Source organism: Pseudophryne corroboree, chromosome 1 (assembly GCF_028390025.1).
Source record: "Pseudophryne corroboree isolate aPseCor3 chromosome 1, aPseCor3.hap2, whole genome shotgun sequence".
Classification (NCBI taxonomy): domain Eukaryota; kingdom Metazoa; phylum Chordata; class Amphibia; order Anura; family Myobatrachidae; genus Pseudophryne; species Pseudophryne corroboree.
Genome location: NC_086444.1, coordinates 966,892,587 through 966,906,887, shown reverse-complemented (window position 1 = coordinate 966,906,887; position 14,301 = coordinate 966,892,587). Strand labels below are relative to the sequence as shown.

Genomic DNA, 14,301 nt, shown 5'->3' with positions numbered 1-14,301 from the left:
ATCTGGCCGCCTCATCAGGCTTATCTACGGTTTGCACTGCAGGACTGTCACTACCAGTTCCAAGCCCTATCATTTGGTCTCTCCACGGCACTGAGGGTGTTCACCAAAGTGATTGTAGAGATGATGTTTCTACTCCGCAAACAGGGAGTGAATATAATTCCGTACCTGGACGATCTTCTGATAAAGGCATCGTCCAGGGAGCGGTTATTGGACAGCATTGGCTTGTCAACCAGACTACTCCTGGATCACAGGTGGATGCTGAACCTACCAAAATCTCACCTAGAACCAACACATAGGCTTCCTTTCCTGGGAATGATACTGGACACAGAGTCTCAGAAAGTGTTCCTTCCCTTGGAAAAAGCAATGGTAATCCAGTCGATGGTTCGGGCTGTGCTGAAGCCATCCCGGCTCTCTGTGCATCTGTGCATTCGCCTTCTGGGGAAAATAGTGGCCTCTTACGAGGCACTTCAGTACAGAAGGTTTCATGCGAGGCTCTTCCAGCTAGATCTGTTGGACGAATGGTCCGTATCGCATCTTTACATGCACCAGAGGATCCGTCTGTTTCCAAATATCAGGATTTCCCTCATGTGGAGGTTCGGGATTCAGAATTGGATTCTGCTAACCAGAGATGCAAGCCTCAGAGGTTGGTGCGTAATCACCCAGGGGGTGCAGTTTCAGGGAACATGGTCAAGTCAGGAAGTCATCCTTCAAAAAAAACATCCTGGAACTCAGGGCTATAAACAACGCCCTTCTGCAGGCCTCATCTTTTGTTCAGAATCAGGCCATTCAGGTCCAGTCGGGCAATGTGACGACAGTGACATCTATAAACCAACAAGGTGGAACGAAAAGCAGAGCCGCAATGTCAGAGGTGTCAAGAATTCTTCTCTGGCCGGAAAAACACGCCATGGCGTTGTCAGCGTTCTTCATATCGGGAGTAGACAACTCGGAAGCAGACTTTCTCAGCAGACACAACCAGCACCCGGGGGAGTGGGGATTTCACCCAAAGGTGTTCCGATGGTTGACATGTCGGTGGGGATATCCACAAATCGACATGATGGACTCTCGACTCAGCAAGAAGCTCAAGCGGTATTGTTCCAGGTCGAGGGTATCACTGACCTGGTTTGGAAGTGTTGTGGACTCGGTGTTTCTTCCGGTGACCGGGAAGAGGAACCGCTACTGGGTCGCAGAAGAGAAGGCCGGATGTAGGTCTTCCTCATGCAGGATTTGGACGGTAGGCAGAAGGCACGGGTGGATGCTTGAAGGTCTCCTGAAAGACAAGACTCGTAAAGGTGCTGATGAATTGGTGAAGAGTACTAAAAAGCTCGCTGTGAGCGATGTTGTAGAGCTAGAGGAACTAAGGTGCTAGAGGCACTGAGGCGCTGAGGCGCTTAGAGATGCTCAAGTGCTTGGAGGCATGGAGGTGCAGGAGGCACGGAGGTGCTGAGGCACCGTGATGCTGAGTCATGGAAGTGCTGAGGCACCGAGGTGCTGAGGCACGGGAGTGCTGGAGGCACGGAGGTGCTGGAGGCATGGAGATGCTGAGGCATGGAGGCGCTGAGGCACGGAGATGCTGAGGCACGGAGGCGCTGAGGCACGGAGGTCCTGAGGCGCTGAGGCATGGAGATACTGAGGCACGAAAGCGCTGAGCCACGGAGATACTGAGGCACGGAGATGCTGAGGCACGGAGGTGCTGAGGCACGGAGATGCTGAGGCACGGAGGCGCTGAGGCACGGAGGTGCGGAGGCGCTGAGACACGGAGATACTGAGGCACGGAGGAACGGGAGCTCTGGAGATCACTACTACAGTCGCAGTAACGATGATACTCAGGCGCCGGAGCTCTGCCCGGTGTCTGAACTTGAACTTCCCGCCAGTGCCTGATTGGTGGAAGTACCGATGACGTTACACGCACCTCCCGTGGACGCCGAGCATACATGCTGTCCGGATGGAGCACCGGGAGCCGGGAACCGCCAGCGAGGACGGCCACATGGAGACCCAGCGCGCCCGGAGGGGTAAGTATGGAGACCGCGGCGGCGCTATGACAGTACCCCCTCCTCTAGGAGTGGCCCCTGGACACTTTCCTGGTTTCGTAGAGTGTCTAGAATAGTACACTATTGGAGACCAGAAACTTTTTCACGAAAAAGAAGCCCGCTCCAGCAGGGGAGGATGAGGGGCGAATGAATCCCTTGAGCAGATTGGACTTAATATAGTCCGACATAGCTTGAGTCTCGGGGAGTGACAGAGGATATGTGCGGCCACGGGGTGGCATCTTCCCTGGGATAAGGTCAATAGGGCAGTCCCAAGACCTATGAGGTGGTAACTGATCAGCCGCCTGTTCCGAAAACACATCCTTGAACCCTTGATACGCCTTTGGAATATGCTCTTCATCCAACTTAGAAGAGACACGGAGCGGACAAACGGGAGTGAGACAGTTAGCATGACAAAAAGAACTCCAAGACAGAATTTGAGAAGACTTCCAGTCTATGTGGGGATTATGAATTTTGAGCCAAGGCATTCCAAGGACCAGATCGTGATGCATTTCCGGACTCACCAAGAGTTCCAGACATTCTTGATGTAGAGCCCCTACATGCAGCTTAACTGGCTCCGTGCGCCACGTTATGAGACCCTTGGAAATTCTAGTACCGTTGATAGCCGTCAACGAAATAGGCCGCTCCATAGGCCGTACCTTTAAATCCATGCTTTGGACACCGGAGGAAGAAACAAAGTTCCCTGCAGCTCCGGAATCCAACAGGGCCTCGCAAGACTTGGAAACTGAATTGGTGATAAAAGACACAGGAAGCAAACAGTCCAAAATAGAAGATTTAGTCGTGACCCCCAACTTGACTCCTCCGGAAAAAGCTAGGCCTGCCCGTTTCCCGGACGGGATTTACAAAACTTGAGGAAATTATCTGCTGCTCCACAGTAAAGGCAAAGTTTACCCTCGCGACGACGCTGTCGTTCCTCCGGAGACAGTCGGGATCAATTAATTTGCATGGGTTCGTCCCCGAGCTGGGCACAGCCGCCGGTCTAGGAGTAGAATGCCAGAACCTGGAACGATCTAACGGCTACGTTCCCTTCCACGCTCCTGCATCCGAAGATCCACCTTGACGCAAAGGGAGATCAACTCTTCTAATGGATCAGGCAGATCCCTAGTAACCAACTCATCTTTCAGTCGGTCGGAGAGACCGTTCCAGAAGGCAGCCCTCAGAGCGTCATTATTCCAGCGAAGTTCAGAGGCGATGGTCTGGAAATGAACCACGTACTGACCCACGGAGTGGGAGCCCTGACGAACACGGAGCAAGTCGGAAGAGGCGGTAGTCATCCTGCCGGGCTCGACTAAGATTCTTCGAAAGGACGTGATGAAGTCGGTGTAGTTGGAAACCACGGGATCAGATCGTTCCCATAACGGAGACACCCAATCCAACGCTGACTCTTCAAGCAGGGAAATGATATACGCTACTTTAGAGCGATCCGTAGGGAAATTGTGAGAGAGAAGCTCGAAGTGCACCTCGCACTGATTTAGAAAACCCCGGCAATTCTTTGGGTTCCCATTATAGCGGGAAGAAGTAGGAAGCTGAAGACGAGACCTGGTACAAGCCGGAGGTTGAGCAATACTGGAAGCAGCAACTGGAGCAGTTACGGGAACTGGAACCGGAATTACGAAAGCTAGGGATGCTAGAATTTGATCCAATCGGCCGGACAATTCCTGGAGATATTGCATCACCTGGCCCTGTGTCGCCTCTTGAGTCTGAACTCGGGAAGCCAGACTTTGGATGTCGCTCGACTCTGTGTTCCGATTCCCCTGGTCCATGGGGCCTGAGTAGGTTTGGAAGTGTTGTGGACTCTGGGTTTCTTACGGTGACCGGGAAGAGGAACCGCTACTGGGTCGCAGAAGAGAAGGCCGGATGTAGGTCTTCCTCATACAGGATTTGGACGGTAGGCAGAAGGCACGTGTGGACGCTTGAAGGTCTCCTGAAAGAGAAGACTCGTAAAGGTGCTGATGAATTGGTGGAGAGTACCAAAAAGCTTGCTGTGAGCGATGTTGTAGATTTAGAGGCACTGAGGTGCTAGAGGCACTGAGGTGTTTGGAGGCGCTGAGGCGCTTAGAGACGCTGAAGTGCTTGGAGGCACGGAGGTGCTGGAGGCACGGAGGTGCTGCAAGCGCCGAGGTGCTGAGGCACGGAGTGCTGGAGGCACAGATGTGCTGAGGCGCGGTGATGCTGAGGCACGAAAGTGCTGAGGCACCGAGGTGCTGAGGCACAGGAGTGCTGGAGGCACGGAGGTGCTGAGGCACGGAGGTGCTGAGGTACAGAGGTGCTGAGGAACGGAGATGCTGAGGTGCTGAGGCACGGAGATGCTGAGGCACGGAGGAACGGGAGCGCTGGAGATCACTACTACAGTCGCAGTAACGATGATACTCAGGCGCCGGAGCTCTGCCCGGCGTCTGAATTTGAACTTCCTGCCAGTGCCTGATTTGTGGAAGTACCGATGACGTCACCCGCACCTCCCGTGGACGGGATGCTGACCGGACGGAGCGCCGGAGACCCAGCGCGCCCGGAGGATTAAGTATGGAGACCGCGGCGGCGCTATGGCAGAGGGACCCACTAGCAATGGCGATAGATGCTCTCACAACTCCGTGGGTCTACCGGCTGGTGTACATGTTTCCTCCACTACCTCTGATCCCAAGAATTCTAAAAAGAATAAAAAGGGAAAAAGTTCAAGCAATCCTCATTGCTCCGGACTGGCCACGAAGGGCCTGGTATGCGGATATTCTCGAGATGCTGCTCGAAGATCCGTGGCCTCTATCTCTTCTCAAGGATCTTCTGCAACAGGGCCCGTTCGTCTATCAAGACTTACGTTTAATGGCATGGAAGTTGAACGGCTGATTCTAGCCAGGAGAGGGATTCCTGACAAGGTCATCTCGACTATAATCCAAGGAAGGGGGTAACGTCTAAACATTACCACTGTATTTGGAAGAAAGCAGGCAATATTCTGCGGTGGAATTTCATCTGGGACGTTTCCTGCTTTTTCTGCAGTTGGGAGTGGATGTGGCTACATAAAAGTACAGATTTCGGCATTATCTATTTTCTTTCAGAAACATTTGGCTTCTCTCCCTGAGGTCCAGATGTACATGAAAGGTGTTCTGCACATCCAACCTCCCTTTGTGCCTCCCACGGCTCCTTGGGATCTCAATTTGGTGCTGCAGTTCCTCCAATCGGACTGGTTTGAACCGTTAGAGGAGGTAGACGTAAAGTACCTTACGTGGAAGATCGTCACACTGTAAGCCTAGGCTTTAGCAAGATGTTTCTCTGAGCTAGGGGCATTGTCTTACAAGAGCCCCTACCTAATTTTCTGTGAGGACAGAGCTGAACTCAGATCTCGTCAGCAATTTCTTCCAAAAGTGGTGTCTGCGTTTCACATCAACCAACCTATTGTGGTTCCGGTTGTCACCGACACCTCTGCTACTTCAAAGTCTTTAGATCTTGTGAGGGCTTTGAAGGTGTAAGTAAAGCTCATCACAGACAATCGGACTCGCTGTTCGTTCTCTATGATCCCAATAAGATTTTGTGTCCTGCTTCAAAGCAGTCAATTGTATGCTGGATCAACAAACACAGTATTCCTGGCGCTGCAATTGTCGGTTTTGAAAGCAGCTCTCTCAGGGGTACTAGGTCATTTACCCCAATATAGACCAGAAAAAATACAATATGAGAGTGCGCTTTTCAAATCCAGTGTAGATTTTATTAAATTTTTAAAAAATTATTATTATTGTATACACACAATTATATATAATATAATATCTGCCGGCCGGCTACATAAAAAGCTTAGTTCCAATGTAATGTAAAAGATGCTTATATATATTTTCTTAAACTTGCTTTCAAAAAACAAATCCTAAGTATTTAAATTCTCATTGTGCTGAGTTCTTATCCAAAAAAAAACTCCAATCACTGTTCTCAAGTCTCTCTGCCCAAGTCCATATATGTATAAGAATGTTTAGCAGCTTATTGCACCAATTGTATTTGTTAGCAATCTGTTGAACAAATTTAAACGCCAAGCAGGTGGTTAATAGTAATCTAAACCACAGCCTTCCTCACGGCTGAACAGTTCCATTTAGGCAGTTCATAAATTGATTTTGTTACAGCTGTAACTGAATGGAAATACTATGTATCAGTTTAAAATTTGTATACCGTACAGAATGCCTCTGTTGTCCAGCTTGAAAGCATGCATACGGCGTCCCTCCTGGTTAGTGTCTCTCGTCACTGTCCGTTTTCTCTGGAGGGGAATCACTTTATATATCACTCGCCGTTCTTATCCTCCCGGCGCCTGGCCGTACGGCTGGTATTTTTCCTCGTCAGCCTTACTGGAGGTTCGTGGACTACTGTCGGCAGAGAAGGCACACACTTCCCCTTACCTTCGGGGTGTTTGTAATCGCCGACCAGCTGATGTGCAGAGTGCTGCGGTCTGTGTGAGAGTATATGACAGACGCGTTTCCCCGCCTACTCAAGAGCATCGGCGGCTTCCTCAGTGTCAATATCTCTACTCTCTGCTACCTCCTTTAAATAGCCATGTAGATGATATACACATGTGCAGTAAGCCCATTTCACAGATCTTCTTCCTTATTAACCATATGCTACCCTATTAGTGTGTATTCACTCATCATAAATTATGCATACCTGCAGCAAAACAGTTATTTAATTGCTTTCTTTAGAGTCACAATATTAATCACAATATTAGAATTACATTTATATAAAAGAGCCATTGTATATAGACACCACTACGTATAAATAAATAAATACATAATAATAATAATTAATTAAATAAATAATTAAATAAAACTAGAGACACGCATACATGTAATCGGAATCACTATCTCTAAACATAAATAAATAACCACAATATCGGTCACTATTACTGTTTATCTAAATCAGGCTTAAATTTTGATTTTCACCATAATTACATAGCGACGCCTGATATGTGTCCCATAATTGCGATCAAAATTTTATATATATGTGTATTCATCTCATATTAAATATATATATATATATATATATATATAGTTAACCAATTGATCATACCGTTGTCACCCTGATACCACCAATAGCAGACTAATATACTCCTATAATAACCATACACATATATACACAAAGAGATTTATTATATTTTTCCCCATTCCAGATATCATCATATTTTCTAATATTCTCAAAAAGTACATTTTAGAACACAAACAAAAAAAAAACATAACATTTTCCTTCTAACCTATAATTATGATGAATATAATGAATTGGCATACCAAGTATAACTATAGATAATATCTATTGCATACATTATCATACCATGTATGTCACGCATTAAATATTCACATTCCATATCATGATCTTATGAGCTATTTATATGTCAACGGACTACCAGAACTATATATACAATCCTAAAAGGGGACCGCATATATATATGTGTGCCTCTCTATACCCCATTTAATTCAACAGTATCATTGAGGCCCAATGGGACCATGGTGTCCATTCTAAATATCCAATAAGCCTCTCGCCTACGAAGCCTATTGAACCGGTCTCCTCCTCTATTTGTCATTTTTGCTTGTTCAATACCTATCATGGTCATATTTTCCCATTTCCCATTTTGGCATTGTATAACATGGTCTGATAGGGGATGTTTTGCCCCTTTCATTATATTCCTCCTATGTTCCATATATCTTATATGCAAGGTTCTTGTAGTTCGCCCGACATATTGTTTTCCGCATTGACATGAGATTAAATAAATAACGTACGTAGACATACAGTTAATGAAATCTTTAATGGCAAAGGACTCCCTTGTTATAAAGGACTGAAAGCTAATACTCTTTCTGGGTATATTGTTACATGACTGACAGTTACTTTTTCCACACTTATGATATCCTAGTGGCCTCACAAGAAGCCAAGTACTAGGTATATCTGGACTAGATTTCTTCCCTTTCACAAAGTGACTTGGCACTAAGATCTTACGCAGATTATCCGCTTTTCTAAAAATGGTACCCCCTGTTGGATTGATGTATGGTTTTAATACATCATCCAAAAGTAATAATGAAGTATTTTTCTTTATAACCTGACTAATTCTATGTGCGCTGCTGTTATATTGTGTAATGAAGGCTAGACTTCTATCTTTCTTATTTTCACTTCTTACCTCTACCGATTTTGGCCTAAGTAATGTAGATCTTTCCATTTTCTCCACCTCTGAATAGGCTTTATCCAACAATTTTTGTGGGTAGCCCTGTTCGGAGAATGATTCCATAAGTTTTTTTGCTTGAACCTGATATGAGAGAACAGACGTGCAATTACGTCTTAATCTGACAAACTGACCCCTGGGGATGTTGTCCTTCCAACACTGCTTGTGGGAGCTTTTATAATTTAAATATCTATTTTGGTCCACTTCCTTAATATGAGTTTTTGTGACCAAAGTGTCATTCTCAATAGATAGCTCTATATCCAAAAAACTGATACTCTTAGTGCTATAGTGAGATGTAAAATTAAGTCCATATTTATTATTGTTCAAACTGCTGGTGAAACTGTGAAGTGTTTCTAAAGTGCCGCCCCAAACAATAAATAAATCATCTATAAAGCGGCCATAGTAGACCAAATCCGCCCCGAGCCCCCCCCCCCCCCCACACATGTTCGTCCTCAAAGGCTCCCATGTAGAGGTTAGCGAAGCTCGGAGCGAATCTGGCCCCCATAGCCGCACCACGTGTCTGTAAATAATACTGAGTGTCAAACATAAAATAATTATGTGATAATATGAATTTTATCGCCTCCACCACAAAGACACGTAGAGAGTCCGAGAGATTGCCTTGCTTCAAATAATGGTCTACCACAGAAACCCCTTTTAAATGTGGTATATTTGAATATAGTGCCTCTACGTCGCACGTAACTAAATAATAATGTTTTTTCCATATAATTTTATTTATGAGGTTTAAAAAATGCTGTGTGTCCTTTATATGCGACCTTAGACTCTCCACGTGTCCATGCAGGTGATGATCGACAAAAAATGATAAATTGTTGGTCAGTGACCCGACACCAGAAATTATAGGTCGCCCCGGTGGATTGATGAGTGTCTTGTGAATTTTGGGTAAAACATAAAATGTGGGTGTAATAGGGTGTGCACAAAGTAAAAAATCAAATATTTCCTTGGATATAGAGCCATCTTCCATGGCCTGATCAAGTAATCCCATATATTGTTTTTGGAATAGGACGGTGGGATTTGAATCCATTTTAACATAGAATTTTGCATCCAGCAATTGTCTAGAGCATTCTGAGATATAATCCTCCGTATCTAAGATTACAATCCCACCGCCCTTATCCGCTGATTTTATTATGATTGATGAATCCCCCCGCAGTGATTTCATGGCCATACGTTCCCCAGGGGTCAGGTTGTCCCAATATCTCCCATCATCAGACTTCTCACAGATATCCCTAAATTTAGCAAGTGTGGATTTGTAAAAACTATCCACAAAAGGACCCTTATATGATAAAGGGTAAAAATCTGTTTTCTTTTTAAACTTATTTATCCTTACATCAAATATTGGGATTGCTATCTCTGAATCACCTCCATCCATAGCCCCCTCCTGTCCCAAGCACTCGAGGATCTCCCTTATATGATCATCATCCGCATCAAGTATTATAGGAACCTCATCACTTTGGTTCTTTTTTAAACCTTTAAGTGCGAAATATCTTTTTCTACTAAGTGTGCGGGTATAATGGTTTAGATCCACGAATAGTTGGAACAGGTTTGGCTTAGCCGCAGGTGCATAATTAAGGCCTTTTTCAAGCAATACTATTTCCTCCTCTGTTAAAATTCTTTTAGATAGATTAAATATGCCTTTCCTTTTTCCGCCTTTGGTTATCTTCTGCACGGTGTTTTGAGTCTGTTTTCTTCCTCTCCCTCCTCTACATCCTCTGCCTCTCTGTTTCTTCCTCTCTTTTTCTGGTAGTTGGCTCACTATCCAGTATGCTTATTCCACGGCAGGCTTGCCAGTTCCAAAATCTGTACATGTCCACTCTACTAGGTCGGTGGGTTCTTCTTGGGCGGCTGCCCGGGGTGTCTTGTCTTTATAGCTCTGCCGAGCAGCTACTTAGTCAGGTTCGAACACGTTTGTTAATTTTTACAAGTTCAATACTTTCGCCTCTGAGGACCTTCAGTTTGGTCAATCAGTTCTGCAGTAACCTCAGCACTCTCCCACCCGGTTTGGGAGCTATGGTACTTCCCCATGGTACTAAATGGATTCCCAGTATCCCCTAGGACGTAAGAGAAAATAGGATTTGAATTACGTACCGGTAAATCCTTTTCTCGTAGTCCATAGGGGATACTGGGCACCCGCCCGGTGCTTCGTTCTTCCTGCACTGTTACTTGGTTGAGTATCCTGGTTTGTTCAGCTGTAGCTGTTCATGTTTCAAGTTAGGTTAGCATGGCTTTCCACTTGTTTTGTGTGTGCTGATTCGTAATCTTACCACTATCCTTATCTGTCCTTCTCTCAAAGTATGTCCGTCTCCCCGGGCACAGTTTCATAGACTGAGTCTGGTAGGAGGGGCATAGATGGAGGAGCCAGCGCACACTATACATTTATTAAAGTATCCATGGCTCCTAGTGGACTCGTCTATACCCCATGGTACTAAATGTATTCCCAGTATCCCCTACAGACTACGATTAAAATCCTATTTTCTATATCCCATCCATTTTCTAAACCTTAATATTATCTGACATATACACACTTATATGCTGCACTAAATTGCTAAATTTAATATTATCATTGGCTCTTTTTCTATCTTGGAAATTATGCTTATATATTCTAATTACTAATGTAGACATACTTTAAAAAATTTTTATGTATGTTCTTTGGTCAAACTTCACTGTGTGTCTTTAGAACAGTTAGTTCCGACTTTCAGAAGGATAAGTAGATTAAATAGAAATGTGTGTATATAACTGAAATATTTTTCATTTGTTTTGTCACAAAGTTGGATATACAACGGATGATTTGCGGTTTATTTGGCAGTCAGGTGACCCTGTGCAAATGGAAAAAATAGCTTTGCCTCAATTTGATATTAAAACAGAAGATATTGAATATGGTAACTGCACAAAGTACTACAAAGGCACCGGTAAGTAGAACTGAACCTAATCATACAAACATTCAGAGAATTTCCTTAAGATGCTCGTAATCACTTTGATTTTGACGGCCAATTAGGTAGGTTCAGGCATAATTGGATTCAAGTTATAAAGTATATAGGTAATAAAAGCAGCTGATCTATAATTTGGGATCCATCAAATGCTAACTGTGATGGACCATTCATGTTGTTGTTCAGTGACAATATCTGACCACGTTTGCAGTGGTTGCCCAGTCATGTTAATAATTCCTTGCTGGGTATGGCCTAAGAATGGGACAGATTTTGCCTCTGATGTATATGTATGTATGTATGTATGTATGTTTATGGCCAAATCTTACAATAATCTTGTTCTGGTACAGTTGGGTTACATAAAGGTCAGGTTGACTGCTGTATTGAAATGTGTGTAGCCAGCTATACTTGAATTGTGTGTTCAAATGACATTCAGAATATATCAACTGGTATTTGTAAATTTTAAGGAAGCCTTTACCTTTGGCCGAAAATAGTTTTTATTGAAGCATACAAACTATAGTTACAGTTCTTGAATAAATTCATGTATCATCTTGCTTGTTTGCGTTGTATATAAATAGCATATGCGTTTGTATACTGACTAAGATTTCACAGAAAGATGTTTATACACGTAATTATTATTATTATTATTATTATTATTATTATTATTATCAGTACCAGTAAAGGGACCTGGCTTATGCCACGTCCATCAGTGTCTGCCTGCTACTCCCCCCCCCCCCCCCCCCCCCCCCAACACACACGAAGACACTCTTGTTTGAAGAGGGGAGTATTCTCATGCCCCATAGGGCAGATAATAACACGCCATACTACAGAGAGCATTACGATTTCAATAGATTCTAAAGACTTTCTAATGTCTAGATTTCGCCCATGCTGCCTGACTTCAACTTGGGGGAGCAATGATTTAATATAATAGGTTTAGGGCCGGTGCAAGGTCTCCCTGCACCCTAGGCAAAACTTCAACCTGGTGCCCCCTAACCTGCAACCCTCCTGCAGGAGGTACATCAGGGCTATGAGGAGCCGCCACGGGGGCGCCCCTCAGGAGCCATAGTTACATTTGCCTTCTATGTCCCTTCACGTTACTTGATGTTACACGTGTCGGCACAGTGGAAGCACTGAGGCACTGTGTAGTTCGGCCTGATAGTGGTGGCTGCACCTGATTAGACCCACAGCAGCAGGCAGCACAGTGTAAAAAGAGAAGGCCGCATACAGAGACATCCTTCAGTTTTTTGCTAGGTAAATTCAATGGCGCCCTCCTAAAGCTGCATAATGGTAGAGCCGGCACTGAATAGGTTGTCTAGTTTTCAAACTGGTATGCTATGTTCTACTGCCATATTATTCCAAAACATTTTTTGCATTAAATTAATACTAGTAAAAAAAAATCTTAGGTTTTAATAATAAAATCTATTTTTTATCTACCAGAATCTTGCTTTTTGCTATTTTTGAAAGCTGGCTTAATACTCCAGGGCCATAACTACTTGTGTGCAAAGGGGGCTGCTGAGTAGTGGACGCTGTTGGTGGCACTTGTCAATTATCTGTTTTAATCACTTGCTGCTTCCCCCCGTTTTGAAACCCAGCATCGTCTGACCTCCCCTGTCTTCTACCCTGACCCCATCTGTCGCTAACACCTATACAACATTCATGAACTCAACTTGAGATTTCTTTGTTATTCAGTCACACTGTCCTTTATTACATTTCAGGATGCTGACATAACTGGAATTCTAACCCACTGCCTGTGACATTGCATTCAAACAATCTGTTCATTGAGCTATCTGCCCTTGCATAGAAAGGTAGATAATTCTAAGCCAGAGAATTCTAACAATTTAAGCTTACCTTGTACTTTGTGAAAAAATTATCAGCATTGCGGCTGAGCAGATCTACGTAGTGTATGCTTGCAAGAGATTGTATGTGTGGCTACACACTACAAAGATCTGCTTAGTAGCAATGCTGAATGTTTTTTTTTACAAAGTACCGGTAGTTTCATATAGTGTTTCTAGTTTCTCTTACGTCCTAGAGGATGCTGGGGACTCCAAAAGGACCATAGGGTATAGACGGGATCCGCAGGAGCTTGGGCACACTTAAAAGACTTAATCTGGGTGTGAACTGGCTCCTCCCTCTATGCCCCTCCTCCAGACCCCAGTTAGACTTTGTGCCCAGGAGTGACTAGTTGCACACTAGGGGAGCTCTCCTGAGTTTCTCTAGAAAAGACTTTATGTTAGGTTTTTATTTTCAGGGAGACCTGCTGGCTACAGGCTCCCTGCAGCGTGGGAGTGAGGGGAGAGGAGCAGACCTACTTCTTCTTAGTTAAGGGCTCTGCTTCTTGGCTACTGGACACCATTAGCTCCAGAGGGTTCGATCACTTGGTGCGCCTAGCTGCTTGTTCCCGGAGCCGCGCCGTCACCCCCTCACAGAAGCCAGAAGAAAGAAGTCGAATGAGTATGAGAAGATCAGAAGACTTCAGGACGACAGAAGACTTCAGTAACGGAAGGTACGGCACAGTGGTAACGCTGTGCTCCATGCTCCCACACACATCACCAACAGTATTTACTGGGTGCAGGGCGCTGGGGGGGGGCGCCCTGGGCAGCATGTTACCGGATTTTTGGGGCTGGCAGAGAGCTTTTCGGTGCCTCGGCACCGTTTCCAGAAACCCCCTCCGGCATTTTTCATTTTAAAATTTGGCGGGCCGAAGCGCGTCGGGAAGGGGGCGGAGCTTCGTCCGCGGCTCACAGGCGCCATCTTCTCCTTCAACACGCGGCTGAAGGGAGACGCTGCCGGGACCTCCACATTCCTCAGACAAGTAACGGGGAGATATTCAAAAGGGGGGGGGGCGCAGTGTGGTGCTTATTATCATTACAAAGCAGCACTGGGTACATATATCTTTTCTTGGGATATATGGGCGCTGGGGTGTGAGTTGGCATACTCCCTCTTTCTCTGACGTCCTAGTGGATGCTGGGAACTCCGTAAGGACCATGGGGGGATAACGGCTCCGCTGGAGACTGGGCACAAAAGTAAAAGCTTTATGACTAGCTGGTGTACACTGGCTCCTTCCCCTATGACCCTCCTCCAAGCCTCAGTTAGATTTTTGTGCCCGAACGAGAAGGGTGCATGCTAGGTGGCTCTCCTGAGCTGCTTAGAGTAAAAG

At 45.2% G+C, this 14,301-nt stretch overlaps 1 protein-coding gene across 3 annotated transcripts in view; it reads left to right on the top strand.

The window, feature by feature from the left end:
- The window catches only part of GLRB (glycine receptor beta), a 268,807-nt gene that overhangs the window by 201,273 nt on the left and 53,233 nt on the right, over window positions 1–14,301 (top strand). For all 3 annotated transcript variants that reach the window (XR_010177463.1, XM_063920484.1, XM_063920485.1), the window contains one exon: window positions 10,989–11,129. Coding sequence is in view for 2 of the 3 variants with exons in the window: in XM_063920484.1 (XP_063776554.1) it covers window positions 10,989–11,129 (141 nt within the window). In the remaining variant the exon portion in view is untranslated. The remainder of the gene's footprint in view (window positions 1–10,988; window positions 11,130–14,301) is intronic.